The 13,920-nt window shown below is 46.7% G+C and overlaps 1 protein-coding gene across 3 annotated transcripts in view; it reads right to left on the bottom strand.

Moving 5' to 3' along the window:
* The window catches only part of BRWD1 (bromodomain and WD repeat domain containing 1), a 137,922-nt gene extending 125,335 nt beyond the window's left edge, over positions 1-12,587 (bottom strand). For all 3 annotated transcript variants that reach the window (XM_032276862.1, XM_032276864.1, XM_032276863.1), the window contains exons 1-4: positions 12,206-12,587; positions 12,032-12,090; positions 11,848-11,877; positions 11,626-11,685 (exon numbers count right to left, since the gene is read on the bottom strand). In XM_032276862.1, coding sequence (XP_032132753.1) covers positions 11,626-11,685; positions 11,848-11,877; positions 12,032-12,090; positions 12,206-12,254 — 198 coding nt within the window. In that variant the 5' untranslated portion in view covers positions 12,255-12,587. The remainder of the gene's footprint in view (positions 1-11,625; positions 11,686-11,847; positions 11,878-12,031; positions 12,091-12,205) is intronic.
* Between the last annotated feature and the right edge of the window lie 1,333 nt (positions 12,588-13,920).

Here is a 13,920-nt window from a genome sequence, read left to right as displayed (position 1 = left end):
ACTAAAAATACAAAAATTAGCTGGGCGTGGTGGCGTGCGCCTGTAGTCCCAGCTACTCGGGAGGCTGAAGCAGGAGAATTGCTTGAACCCGGGAGGCGGAGGTTGCAGTGAGCCGAGATTGTGCCACTGCACTCCAGCCTAGCGCCTGGCAACAGAGTGAGACTCTGTCTCAAAATAAATAAATAAATAAATAAATAAAATAAAATAAAGATGGGGTTTCACCATGATGGCCAGGCTGGTCTTGAACTCCTGACCTCAGGTGGTCCACCCACCTCAGCCTCCCGAAGTGCTAGGATTACAGGCGTGAGCCACTGCGCCCGGCGACTGACCCTGTTTCATGCACTAACTGCATGAGGGAGAAAAGAGCATAATCTTTACCAGCAGTAAATACATTACTGCAGCCTCTACTCTTTTTACACAAAAAGTGACAGCATACCTCAATAAATGACGAGATACACAAAAAAGCTAGATATGTGACCCATGGTCAAGAGAGGAAATGGTCAATAGCAACAGACCTAGAGATGGCCCAGATGTTCAACAACGCTTAGTCATTATTGCTTCAAACTATTTCTGCCCTCTATCCTTTCCACTTGGGACTTTAATTACACATTAAACTATTTGATATCACGCCACTTATTCAGAAAGTTCAGAGAACCCAAGCAAAAGAAATGCAAAGAAAACCACCTAGGTGTGCATGTGAAAGGCAGCTTCTGACATGCTCTCTAATAGTGCCCAAACTTCTTAGTCATAGACTTGTGAAATCCCGTCCTCAGTTACTTCAGAATACAGTAACATTGAGAGGATACTACTTCTGTGATTAGGTTATAATTGTGACTTTTGTCTCACTAAGGCTCTACTGTCTTATCAGCTCTCATCTTGATAACTCGAGCTATCAGACGGGAAAGACCAAGGGGAAGGAACAGAGGGTTGCCAATAGCCTTGGTCAAACAACCCTCCAGGAACTAAATCTCACCAAAACTACATGAGTTTGGGAGCATATTCCTTCCCCATCAAGACTTCAGCTAAAACCCCAGCTCTGCCAACATTTTGAATGCATCTTCAGAGAAAAGGAAACAAAGAACCCACCTGAGCTGTGCCTGGACTTACAGACGGGCAGATAGTAATAAATCAGTGTAGTTTTAAGCTGCTAAATTTTGGGGTGATTTGTTATACAGCAATAGATCATGACTACAGGACAACAGAGTAAAACTGCTGAAAATCAAAGACAAAATAAAAATCTTAAAAGCCACCAGACCAAAAAAACATTATTTTCAAAGAAGCAATAGGATTGCTAAATTTTCAACATTGAGGAAGGCATAAGGCAATAGGAGGACATCCTTAATGTGCTGGGGGAAAAAAAAAAAACCTCTTGAACCAGAATTCCACAGCTAGTGAAGTCACTGTCAACTGTTAAAAGATTTTGTGTTCTTTGTTCTTAGAGACAGAGTCTTGCTCCGTTGCGCATGCTGGAGTGCAGTGGCACAATCCTGGATCACTGCAACCTCTGCCTCCTAGCGATTCTCCTGCCTCAGCCTCCCAAATAGCTGCAATTACAAGTGCACACCACCACATCCAGCTAATTTTTGTACTTTTAGTAGAGAAGGGGTTTCACAATGTTAGCCAGGCTGGTCTCGAACTCCTGACCTCAGGTGATTCACCCACCTCGGCCTCCCAAAGTGCTGGATTACAGGCGTAAGCCACCATGCCCGGCCAAACCTTCATTTAAAGAAATACCAAAATAAGTTGCACAGACCGAAAAAAATTACCACAAATAGGTCCCATAAAACCAGAGGAAGAAATTAAAATACGAGAAAAGATATATAAGTAGGTATCCGGGCACGGTGGCTCACGGCTGTAATCCCAGTACTTTGGGAGGCTGAGGCGGGTGGATCACCCGAGGTCAGGAGTTCAAGACCAGCCTGACCAACATGGAGAAGCCTCGTCTCTACTAAAAATACAAAAGTAGCCAGGCCTGGTGGCACACGCCTATAATCCCAGCTACTTCGGAGGCTGAGGCAGAACTGCTTGAACTCAGGAGGCAGAGACTGCAGTGAGTCGAGATCATACCACTGCACTCTAGCCTGGACAACAAGAGTGAAACTCCCTTACAAAAAAAAAAAAAAAAAAAAAAAAAAAAAACATATATAGGTAGGTAAGCAAGTGAATATTGACTTTAAAACAACAGTAATAATGTCTTGAAATTTTTATAATATATGTGATAGGGCAGGGCTGAGCATGGTGGCTCATACTTGTAATCCCAGCACTTTGGGAGGCGGAGGCAGGTGGATCACCTGATGTCAGGAGTTCAAGACCAGCCGGGGCAACACAGCAAAACTCCGTCTCCACTAAAAATAGAGAAAACAGCTGGGTGTGGTGATATGTTCCTGCAATTCCAGCTACTTGGGAGGTTGAGGCAGGAGAATTGCTTGAGCCCAGGAGACAAAGGTTGCAGTGAGCCGAGATCACACCACTGCACTCCAGCCTGCACAACAGAGTGAGACTCCGTCTCAAAAAAAGAATGATTAATACAACAGAATGGTGACAAGAGTTATAACTTCATTTATTTGGGAAATGGTAAAAGAACTAATTTCAAGTAATGTATAGTGAAACCTTTAGGGAAACCACCAAAAGAATAACAAAAGGATACATAACTAAAAAGAAATAAAGAGGCCAGGTGTGGTGGCTCACACCTGTAATCCCAGCACTTTGGGAGTCCAAGGTGGATGGATCACTAAAGGTCAGAAGTTTGAGAACAGCCTGGTCAACATGGTGAACCCGTTTCTACTAAAAATACAAAGATTAGCTGGGCATGGTAGCAGGCGCCTATAATCCCGGCTACTCAGAAGGCTGAGGCAGGAGAAGGGCTTGAACCTGGGAGGCAGAGGTTGCAGTGAGCAAAGATTGTGCCACTGTGCCCCAGCCTGGGTGACAGAGCGAGACTTCGTTGTGGGGAGGTGGAAGAGGGGAGTTATTAAAAGAAAGAAAGAATAAATAGTCCAGGCAAGGTCCACTTTGGGAGGCTGAGGCAGGCAGATCATTTGAGCTCAGGAGTTCCAGACCAGCCTGGGCAACAAGGTAAAACTCTACCTCTATAAAAAAAATAGCTAGGTATAGTAGTACATGCCTGTGGTTCCAACTACTCAGGAGTCTAAGGTTGGAAGACTGCTGGAGCCCAAGAGGTTGAGGCTGCAGTGAGCCATGTCATGCCACTGTACTCTAGCCTGGGTGACAGAGTGAGACCCTGTCTCAAAAAAAAAAAAGAAAGAAATACAGAATAAGTAGAATACTTGTTACCTTTTTGAAATCTTGCTGTCATCTTAAAATACTTGATTAATCAAAAAAAAAAGTGAGAGAAGGAATAAAGAAGAAATGAGACAACAACAGGTAGACTTAAACCCAATCATGTTTAAGTTAATTATAGAAAAAAGAAAATACAGAGTAAGTAGAATACTTTTGAAATCTTGCTGTCATCTTAAAATAATACTTGATTAATCAAAGAAAAGTGAGAAAGCCAGGCGTGGTGGTTCATGCCTGTAATCCCAGCACTTTGGGAGGCTGAGGCAGGCTGATTACCTGAGGTCAGGAGTTCGAGACCAGCCTGGCCAACATGGTAAAACCCCATCTCCAAAAAAAATTAAAAATAAAAATAAAGTGAGAGAAGGAATAAAAAAGAAATGAGATAAAGAACAGGCAGACTTAAACCCAATTATGTTTAAGTAATTATATTAAATACTAATGGAAAAGGTACAGTGGCTCACACCTATAATCCCAGCACTTTGGGAGGCCAAAGCGTAAGGACTGCTTGAGCCCAAGAGTTCAAGATGAGCCTAGGCCATATAGTGAGACCCTGTCTCCACAAAAAAAATTTTTTTAATGAGCCGGCCATGATGGCACACATCTAGTCATGATGGCACACACCTATAGGCTCAGCTACTCAGGTGGCTGAGGCAGGAGGATCTCCAGCCCAGGACGTCAAAGCTGCAATGTGCCATGATAACGTCACTGTATTCCAGCCTGGGCAACAAAGTGAGACCTTGTCTGGAAAAAAAAAATGGTTAAAACATCACTAAAAGAACACACATAAAACTACGCATTGTTTACAGGAGACAACTTTAAATATGAGAACACAGAAAGGTTGAAAGGAAAAGGACAGAAAAAAATACTGTGCCATCGCTAACAAAAAGAAAGCTGAAGTGGCTATACAATGTAAGGCAAAGTGTACGACAAGGCAAGATTATAATAAATAAAACATTTTCTAACATTTTAAGGTCAATTCTATAGGAAAACAAAAATCCTAAATTTGAATGTACCTAATAAGAGTTTCAAAAAGGAAAGAAAGAGAGACAGATCCACAATCACAGCTAGAGTTTTTTTTTTTTTTTTTTTTTTTTTTTTTTTTTGAGATGGGGTCCTGCTCTTTCACCCAGGCTGGAATGCAATGGTGCAATCTCTGCTCACTGCAACCTCTGCCTCCCAGGTTCAAGCAATTCTCCTGCCTCAGCCTCCCAAGGTGGTAGACTACAGGCATGCACCACCACACCTGGCTAGTTTTTGTATTTTTAGCAGAGCCGGGGTTTCACCATGTTGGTCAGGCTGGTCTTGAACTCTTGACCTCAAGTGATCTGCCTGCCTCAGCCTCCCAAAGTGCTGCGATTACAGGCATGAGCCACCAAGCCCAGCCATATTTGGAGATTTTAACAAATTTTTCTCAGGAATCAAAAAAAAAAAAAAATAAGCTGGCAAGAATCCATAAGGATACATATTATCTGCAAATAAACAAGTCACTCAACTTTTATTCCTTAGATACAAATAACTTGTCGTTGGGTGAGCCTATGGAAACTAATAACTACTCTATTTTAAAGTAGCACAGCCAGGCAGGCACAGTGGTTCACACCTGTAATCCCAGAAGCTCAGGAGGATGAGGTGAAAGATAACCTCAGGCCAAGAATTAGAGACCAGCCTAGGCAACAAAGTGATACCCTGTCTCTAAATCAATCAATAAAAATTTAAATAAATCAAGTTGCACAGGCAAGACCAAGAGATTCACAGAGAGCAATACCCAACATTATTCAGCACTGAGTTATAAAGACTTTTACCCATCCTACATTGCAGTAATCTATAAATGCGTAAATACCAAGTATCATTCATTCAAGTATGAGTATTCATAAAGAGGCTTTCTCATTTTATCATAAAACCCTACAAACAGAAAACTAGCTGAAGGAGAAATCTATACAATTACGTCTTAAATAATTTTACTAATAAATACTACTCATCATTAATGTGTACCAGGCACTGTTAAGCCATTTTTCCATGTTTACAACAACCCTTTGACAGTTCTTTTTTTTTGTCACCTAGACTGGAGTACAGTGGCACGACCTTGGCTCACTGCAACCTCCACCTCCCAAGTTCAAGCAATTCTCCTGCCTCAGCCTCCCAAGTAGCTGGGATATACAGGCAAGCACCATCACACCTGGCTAATTTTTGAATTTTCAGCAGAGACCAGCCATGTTGGCCAGGCTGGTCTCAAACTCCTGACCTCAAGTGATCTGCCCACCTAGGCCTCCTAAAATGCTGGGATGACAGGCGTGAGCCACCACACCCAGCCAGATACAGTTATTATTATGCAGATTAAAAAACTGGGATAGAGATTAAGTAATTTGCCCTAGAACAGCTGATAAACAGGACAAGAAAAGGAGGATTACAGTTCAAACACCTAGCACCAAAATCCAAACTTCTATTTTTTTTTTTTTTTTAAGAGACTAGGCTCTGTCACCTAGGCTGGAGTACAATGACAAGACTGTATCTCACTACAGCCTCAAACTCCCTGGCGATACTTTCATTTCAGCCTCCCACATTGCTGGGACTAAAGGCACAGCACCAGTCCTGACAAATTATTTTATTTGGAAATAGGGTCTCACTATATTGCCCAAGCTGGTCTTGAACTTCTGCACTCAAGTGATCCTCCCACCTCGGCCTCCCAAGCAGCTAGGATTGCAGGTGTGAGCCTCCATGTCCAGCTCGCAAGTTCTAGTCTCCACCGCACTGCTGTATTGCTAGACTCATCAATCACACACAATCATTAAGTGTCCCCAAGTTACAAATAAAATGCCTACAGAATGACAGCTCTCTATAGTCAACTACAATACAGAATCCATTGAGGAAAAAAATTAGCTACCCTCAGGATGAAGGGTCTTTAGGGTTCCATTGCGAAAATTAAATAATGGGATTAGTTCCAAGGCTTCTGAAAAACACAAAGTTGTAAAAGTGGTTTTGTTTTAAAGGGGTAAGTTTCCCTACTATTTTAAAAAAAAAAAAAAAAAACCTCAGCCTAAGACTTAAAAGTCGTATCTTGCAGTGCACCCAAGTCCCAAGTCATGGCCTATAATCTTCTATCATAACCTGATTCCTTAATCCTGTAAAATACTTAAAACGGTAATACCAGTCGTCTCTTCTTGGATTGGGCAATTAAGTCATAACCCAGGAAGGTTAACAAGCAAAGATGAAGAAAGAAGAAAGTACAAACATATTCACACAAGTATATATACATACAATATATACATACAAGCATATATAATATACAAGTATACATTAATATAGTAACAAGTTTTGTAATTACTAAGCTACATTTATTCGATAGAGAAAAATTACAAAATAAATTTGAAATATATTTACAAGTTTAGTCTTTAGAAAATTCATGGTTAGGTTTGTCTAAATTAACCCTGCTGAGGTGATTAAAATAACCATACACTTGTGGCCAGGCACAGTGGCTCCTGCCTGTAATCCCAGCACTTAGGGAGGCCGACGCAGGTGGATCATGAGGTCAAGAGATTGAGACCATCCTGGCCAACATGGTAAACCCCATCTCTGCTAAAATACAAAAATTAGCAGGGCATTATGGCACATGCCTGTAATCCCAGCTACTTGGGGAGCTGAGGCAGGAGAATCACTTGAACTCAGGAAGTAGAGGTTGCAGTGAGCTGAGATCATGCCATTACACTCCAGCCTGAGTGACAGAGAAAGACTGTCTCCAAAAAAAAAAAAAAAAAAAGTCAGCAAAACTAGGAGGGGCAGAGTGACTCAACGCCTGTAATCACAGCACTTTGGGAGGCTGAGGCAAGCGGATCACTCAAGGTCAGGAGTTCGAGACTAGCCTGGCCAACATGGTGAAACCCTATCTCTACTAAAAATACAAAAAGTAGCCAGGCATAATGAGACATGTCTGTAATCCTAGCTACTCAGGAGGCTGAGGCAGGAGAATTGCTTGAACCTGGGAGGCAGAAGTTGCAGTGAGCTGAATCACACTACACCCCAGCCTGAGCAACAGAGTGAGACCCTGTCTCAAAAAAACAAATAGGCAAAAGTACTAAAACACTCTTGCCCCCAAATGTGGGTTGGAATAACAGCATGGTCACAAGTCTAAGATAAATTGTGGCTTTATAAACACTAATACTAGAATCATCTAAAAAGCTTTTTAAAATATTGATGTCCAGTCCTACCACAAAGATTCCAATTTAACTGGTTTGGGGCACACTCTGGGCATCCAGATTTTATAAAGCTCTCCAGATGATTCTAATTCAAAGATGAAAACCACTGAGAAAAAGGAACATGTTAACATGAGGAACAATCTGACAAATACAGAATGTAAAACATTATACAGGATAAATGATTCGGTCTCCAGTAAATCAAGTGCACAGAAATGACTATTCAAGATAAAGAGAGTTTTAAGATAATCAGGGCAGGTGTCATGGCTCACACCTGTAATTCCAACTTTGGGAGAAGCAATTGAAAACAGGAGTCTGAAACCAGCCTGGACAACATAGCAAGTCTTCTCTAGGAAAAATTAAAAGAAAAAATTAGCCAGGTGTGGTGGCACCTGTCTGTGGTCCCAGCTACTCAGGAGATGAAGGGCTGAGGTAGGAAAACTGCTTAAGCCTGGGGAAATGGAGGCTTCTATAAGCTGTGATCCCGCCACGGCACTCCAGCCTGGGGAAATAGCGGCTTCAGTGAGCTGTGATCCTGCCACTGCACTCCAGCCTGGGTAAGACCCAGAGTGTGGGGGGTGGGGGGGAGAGGAAGGAATCAATCAATCAATGCATATATAGACCTTGTCTGAAGACCAATTTCAAACAATGTAAAAAGACACCCAGGGAATAAAAAGAAAATCTGGATATGGACTCTGCGATACTGGCACTTGGTGGTATAAGTAGTTATTTTTTAGAGATGGACTTTGACAAATTTAGAGATGAAATGTAATGTCTGGAATTTGCCTTAAAATATTCCAACACATTAACCAATAAAATGAATGGCTTTCTGGAATTTGCTCAAAAATAAGGGTGCAGATAATATGCAACATTCTCTGATAATCACTGGAGTTAGAAAATGGGTACCTAGTGGGTCGGTTATTATTTCCATTGATAGTTTATTAAAACGTATATATACCCCAAAAAGAAACGAAAGTAAATATAGCAAGTTAGTAACATTCAAAATTCAAATTTCTTGGCCAGGCACGGTGGCTCACACCTGCAATCCCAGCACTTTGGAACACCGAGGTGGGCAGATCACCTGAGGTCAGGATTTCAAGACCAGCCTGGCCAACATAGTGAAACCCCATCTCTACTAAAAATACAAAAATTATCCAGTGACTTGCTCGAACCTGGACAGCAAAGGTTGCAGTGAGCCAAGGCTGCTCCTCAAAAGAGAACGTCTTAAAAAAAAAATTCAAATTTGTTGATCACACAGGGGTGCATTATATTATTCTCATTTGTGTACATGTGGAATACTTCTTTTTTGTTGTTGCTTATATTTTGAGTCAGGGTCTCGCTCACCCAGGCTGGAGCACAGTGGCTTGATCACGGCTCACTGCAGCCTCGACCTCACTTCAGGAGGGTCTGGAACTCCTGGCCTCAAGTGTCCCGCCAAAGTGCTGACATTATAGGTGTAAGCATGGCAGCTGGCCTGAAATACTTCTTAAGATATTTTTAGAAGACTCTGAAAGTTAGGCCGGGCGCGGTGGCTCAAGCCTGTAATCCCAGCACTTTGGGAGGCCGAGGCGGGTGGATCACGAGGTCAAGAGATCGAGACCATCCTGGTCAACATGGTGAAACCCCGTCTCTACTAAAAATACAAAAAATTAGCTGGGCATGGTGGCGCGTGCCTGTAATCCTAGCTACTCAGGAGGCTGAGGCAGGAGAATTGCCTGAACCCAGGAGGCGGAGGCTGCGGTGAGCCGAGATCTCGCCATTGCACTCCAGCCTGGGTAACAAGAGCGAAACTCCGTCCCCCAAAAAAAAAAAAAAAAAAAAGACGACGACTCTGAAAGTTTAGAAGCTATACATATACCATAAATGAAAGAATAATTCTCCTCTACACAAGAGGTTCATCATCACTCAGTCCTGGGGGACTGGAGGGCAGAGAGGAAAGCAAAGAAGAAAGTATACCCACCAGACAGACCAATCAGGAAGGCAATAAGAGATGCCAAATCACAGCCATATTATCACAGAATTTAAATGATTTTAAGCCGGGCGCGGTGGCTCACGCCTGTAACCCCAGCACTTTGGGAGGCCGAGGTGGGTGGATCACGAGGTCAAGAGATCGAGACCATCCTGGTCAACATGGTGAAACCCCGTCTCTACTAAAAATACAAAAAAATTAGCTGGGCATGGTGGCGCATGCCTGTAATCCCAGCTACTCAGGAGGCTGAGGCAGGAGAATTGCCTGAACCCAGGAGGCGGAGGTTGCGGTGAGCCGAGATCGCACCATTGCACTCCAGCCTGGGTAACAAGAGGGAAACTCTGTCTCTAAGTAAATAAATAAATAAATAAATGATTTTAAACAACAGTAAGTAGAATTTTGAGCAATTCTAGCAACAATAGCCAAAAAAATTATATAAACTTTTTTTATTTTTATTTTTTAAAGAAACTAGGCCTTGCTCCATCTCCCAGGCTGGAGTACAGTGGCAGGAGGACAGTTCAACGCAGCCTCAAACTCCCAAGGTCAAGTGATCCTTCTGCTCAGCCTCCCAAGTAGCTGGGACTACAGGCACACACCACCACATCTGCCTAATTCTCTGTTATTTATTGTGGAGACAGGGTCTTGCTTTATGCCCAGGCTGGTCTGGAACTCCTGGCTTCAAGCCATCCTCCTACCTAGGCTTCCTAACATGCTGGGATTACAGCTGTGAGCCACTGCACCCAGCCCCTATAAATATATTTTAAAAGTAACTTTTCCAGTAGTTACAGCACTACACTTGTTTCAAGTTATTTTCTCTCAGGCCGCATGACTACAGTATCATAACCAATAATGCTTTTCTGCTTCACTGATAAGGCTATATTATCAAAGCTATATTATCCACGGAGAAAACTAAGAGAAGGCAAAAAAAAAAAAGTCTCAAAATGTCAAATTCAAGAAAACAAATTGCCATTATCAGAATTTTTAGAACTCATTCTCTTGAAAGCATCCACTTTTAAGTGTTTACTTCAAAATCTAAGACGGCAAATATTAAGATTCTCTTACTTGCACCAGGTTTCAAGTGTTAATACTTAACGAAAAATACTCTTTAGTAGAAAGAGGGTTTTCCCATGTTAACTGTTCATAGAAATAACACATCCTCTGGTTTCCTTTGTTGTCTAATTCAAAATTACCACTTTTTTTTTCTTTTTCTCACTTGCCACCATACTCTACCACTTAAATAGCTACAGGTCTTCAGGCTGTGGTAAAGTTCACTCAGAAGCTCTTTTCCCTGTCAATTGTTTTCCTTACACAAGATGAGGAATATGGCCTGACAACTAAATTCCAATAACGAAATGGTAAAATGTCTTATTCCAGTAAAATCAAATGAATCCCTGCAACTGCTCCAACTATAGATAAAACCAAGTTATATAAATAGTGAGAGCAACTAACCAGGTTCGCAAAGTATAAATGAGACTGTAACGCACGATTAACAGAGCTGAAAAGAAAAAAGTACCTATTTGAAGCGCTTTAAATTATGTTATTATCTAGTTATCACAGCAACATCAGTGTGCAACTCATCAAAGTAAATCAACTTTTTACGGCGTTCAACAAATATTGTACAGTACAGAGGAGCACAAGCTAGTGGCATATTCACACAGCAGCAAGATTTTTATGACGCTGCTGCGGACAAAAACAAAAAATAAAAAGCTCAACGCAAGAATATTTCTCCACCTTCAGAGACCAATGATTCTATTCCTAGGGAACAAGTGGCGGACAGACCTGGGCGGGCCAAGAGCGGGGAGGCCAATCAGAGCGCGAGTTACAACTGCGGAGGCGGGGAGAGCGGATGAAACCGCCCCGTTGACTGGCTGGCTGAGTACGCCACACCCCGCAGAGGCGGCCGCACCTGGACCCCCACCCCTGCCGGCGGACCTCCGCGAGTCACCCCCCACCCCTCCGCCCCGCACCGCCCCCCCAAGACTGTTTCCTGCCAAGACAAACCTGGCTGCCTCAAAAACAAAACAAAATCTTCAGCAGGGAACGCAGCTCTCCTGGGGCCACCCCCAGTGCGGCTCACACTTTGCACCCCGCGGGCCGGGGTCCCCGCGAGGGAAAGGGGTAGGGGCGGGGGGCGGTGCACGGAGAACCCGGGGAGCAAACGTGCCCAATGCTCACCAATTCCTCGTAGCTCCTGTTGTGCTCGTTGCCCTCCCAGTCCAACCTCTTCGGCAACAACTGGAAAGACACGAAACGTACACAAGTGACCACCGCTCCGGCGCGGGCGCGGGGCGGGCGCGGGGCGGGCGGGGGGCGCGGGCGAGCATCCCTCAGGGCAAGGTCGGGAGGAGGGACGCGAGGGAGCGCGGGGCTGGGCGCGCGGGGACGGCGGGCACAGACCTGGTACTGCTCCAGCTCCTGCACCAGCACCTGCGGCCGAGAGACGTGCGGTCAGGGGTGGGGTCGGGCCCGGACGCGGGGCGCGCCCGCTTCACCCCCGCCCTCCACCCGCGACCCCCGGCGGCGGCGGGGACGCCAAGGACGCCAAGGCCGCCGCCGCCGCCACCCGCGGGCCCGCACTCACCTGGGCCGCTCTCCGACACGGGCCCGCCGATAGGTACCGGGCGATGAGGAAGTACAGCTCTGCGGGAAGACGGGGAGTTGGGTCAAGCCCGGGCGGGGAGGGGAGGGGAAGCGGCCGGGGGAGCCGAAGCAGCCGGGGGCGCCGGGGAGGGGGTGGCAAGGCCCTGCGTCTTACCCGACTCGATGAGAGGCACCGGGCGTCGGGCGGACGAAGGCTCCGCCATGGCCGGGCGCGGGGCGGGAGGCGGGAGCGAGCGAGCGAGCGAAGCGTGTAGGCCGCGCCGAGGCCTGACCGGGCCGGCGTCCCCTCTCCTCAGGCGCGCGCCGCCGCCGCCGCCGCCGCCGCCGCCATGCCGTGCGCGCCGCCAGGGCCGACGCCTCCGCGGGGGAGGAAGTAGTCCCGCCGCGGGTGACGGCAAGTAGTCCCTCCGCGGGGGGCGGGGGCCTCAGCGCCCAGGGAGGACCCGAGCTCGAGCTCCGTCCGGGAAAGCGAGCCTCGCCCGGCTCCCTGTCTCCGGAGACTCGAGGAGGAGAATGTGACGCGGAGGCAAAGACCTGGACCCGGGGCGGCGGAGAAGAGCGGGGGAGGGGAGCGCGCGTGGCCCAGATCCCTGCGCGCGATGAGGCGGCCTCCCGAGCTTTGTGAGGCGGCGGCGCGTTGCCGGGCTGCCCAGTTGCGGGCGGGTGCTGGGGGCGGAGGTCTGGCTCGCCGCGGGTCGGGAGCGCGGCCGCGGGAGGCGGCCAGTCACCGCCTTCCCCCGCGGGTCCTGGGTCCTCAACACGGGGCCGCAGGGGCGGCGGGTTCGGCAGGGTCGCACGCTCCAAGCTGCTCAGAACGGACGTTTCATGGACCGGTTATCGGGACCCAGCGTGTTTTGCCTTCCACGAAAGACCGCTCGCTTCGAGGACGCGAAAGCCTTCCAAGTGAGGATTGGCCCGCCGCGCCTCCCGCAGAAGGGAGTCCGCTCGGACCCGCGCTCCTGGGCGGATGCCGGCATTCCGGCGCGTCCGCGGCGCTGAAGGCGGCCGAGACCCAGCCGCAGCCTCGCAGAAATAGTTAAATAAAATGCTGCGCCGTGCGGAGGGTGTGCGAGTCGGGGGAGCAGCACGCAGCTGCGGCTGGCGGCTGGGCCGGACACGTCCGAGCACGGACTGGAAAACGGGATTGCGGGGAGAGGGCGGCGCGGACGGGCCGCAGACCCTCCCTAGGAAGAGAAGCCAGAAACTCGGGAGCCATGTGCAGTTAGAATCCTTGGAAGACTAGTCGGATGAGAGGTTGGAGTGGTGGACGAGGACCAGAAAATTCCCTTGTCATGCCAGACTTCTGACCTAACCGGATGAGTTTCCTGAGCACATCCAGCCTGCCCTGCTCTGACCCCTAAATGGTGTCTCTGCCTTCCTGGAATGCACATTCACATTGATTCCTACGCACAGCAGTAACCTACACAGCCCAGAGAGGTTCAGATCAGACTCCAGGCAGGAATCTGCCTGCACCTTGTCCTGGCTCCACCAGCTTGACCTTGAGCGAGTCACAACCTGTGGGTCTCAGTTTCCCTTACCAGTAAACCGTAGATAACTCCTCACTAGTAAACTGCAGGTAATATTTGGGCCTGCCTCATAAAGTTGTGAGGATTTAATGAATTAATGTGTTCCTGGCATATAGGAAGCACCGTATACAAGTTGGCTCTTATTTACACCAAATAGCAAAAGCTTTCTATTTTTTAATTTATTCATTTATTTATTTTTTGAGACAGCTCTGTCGTTCAGGCTGGAATGCAATGGCGCCATCTCGGCTTACTGCAACCTCTGCCTCCTGGGTTCAGGATTCTCGTGCCTCAGCGCCCGGAGTAGCTAGAATCACAGGCACGCGCCACCACGCCCAGCTAATTT

Source organism: Sapajus apella, unplaced genomic scaffold, assembly GCF_009761245.1.
Source record: "Sapajus apella isolate SASKATOON/1434 unplaced genomic scaffold, GSC_monkey_1.0 scaffold8, whole genome shotgun sequence".
NCBI classification, from domain to species: domain Eukaryota; kingdom Metazoa; phylum Chordata; class Mammalia; order Primates; family Cebidae; genus Sapajus; species Sapajus apella.
Note: the sequence above shows the minus strand (reverse complement) of the source record. Positions and strands in the feature narration are given on the sequence as shown.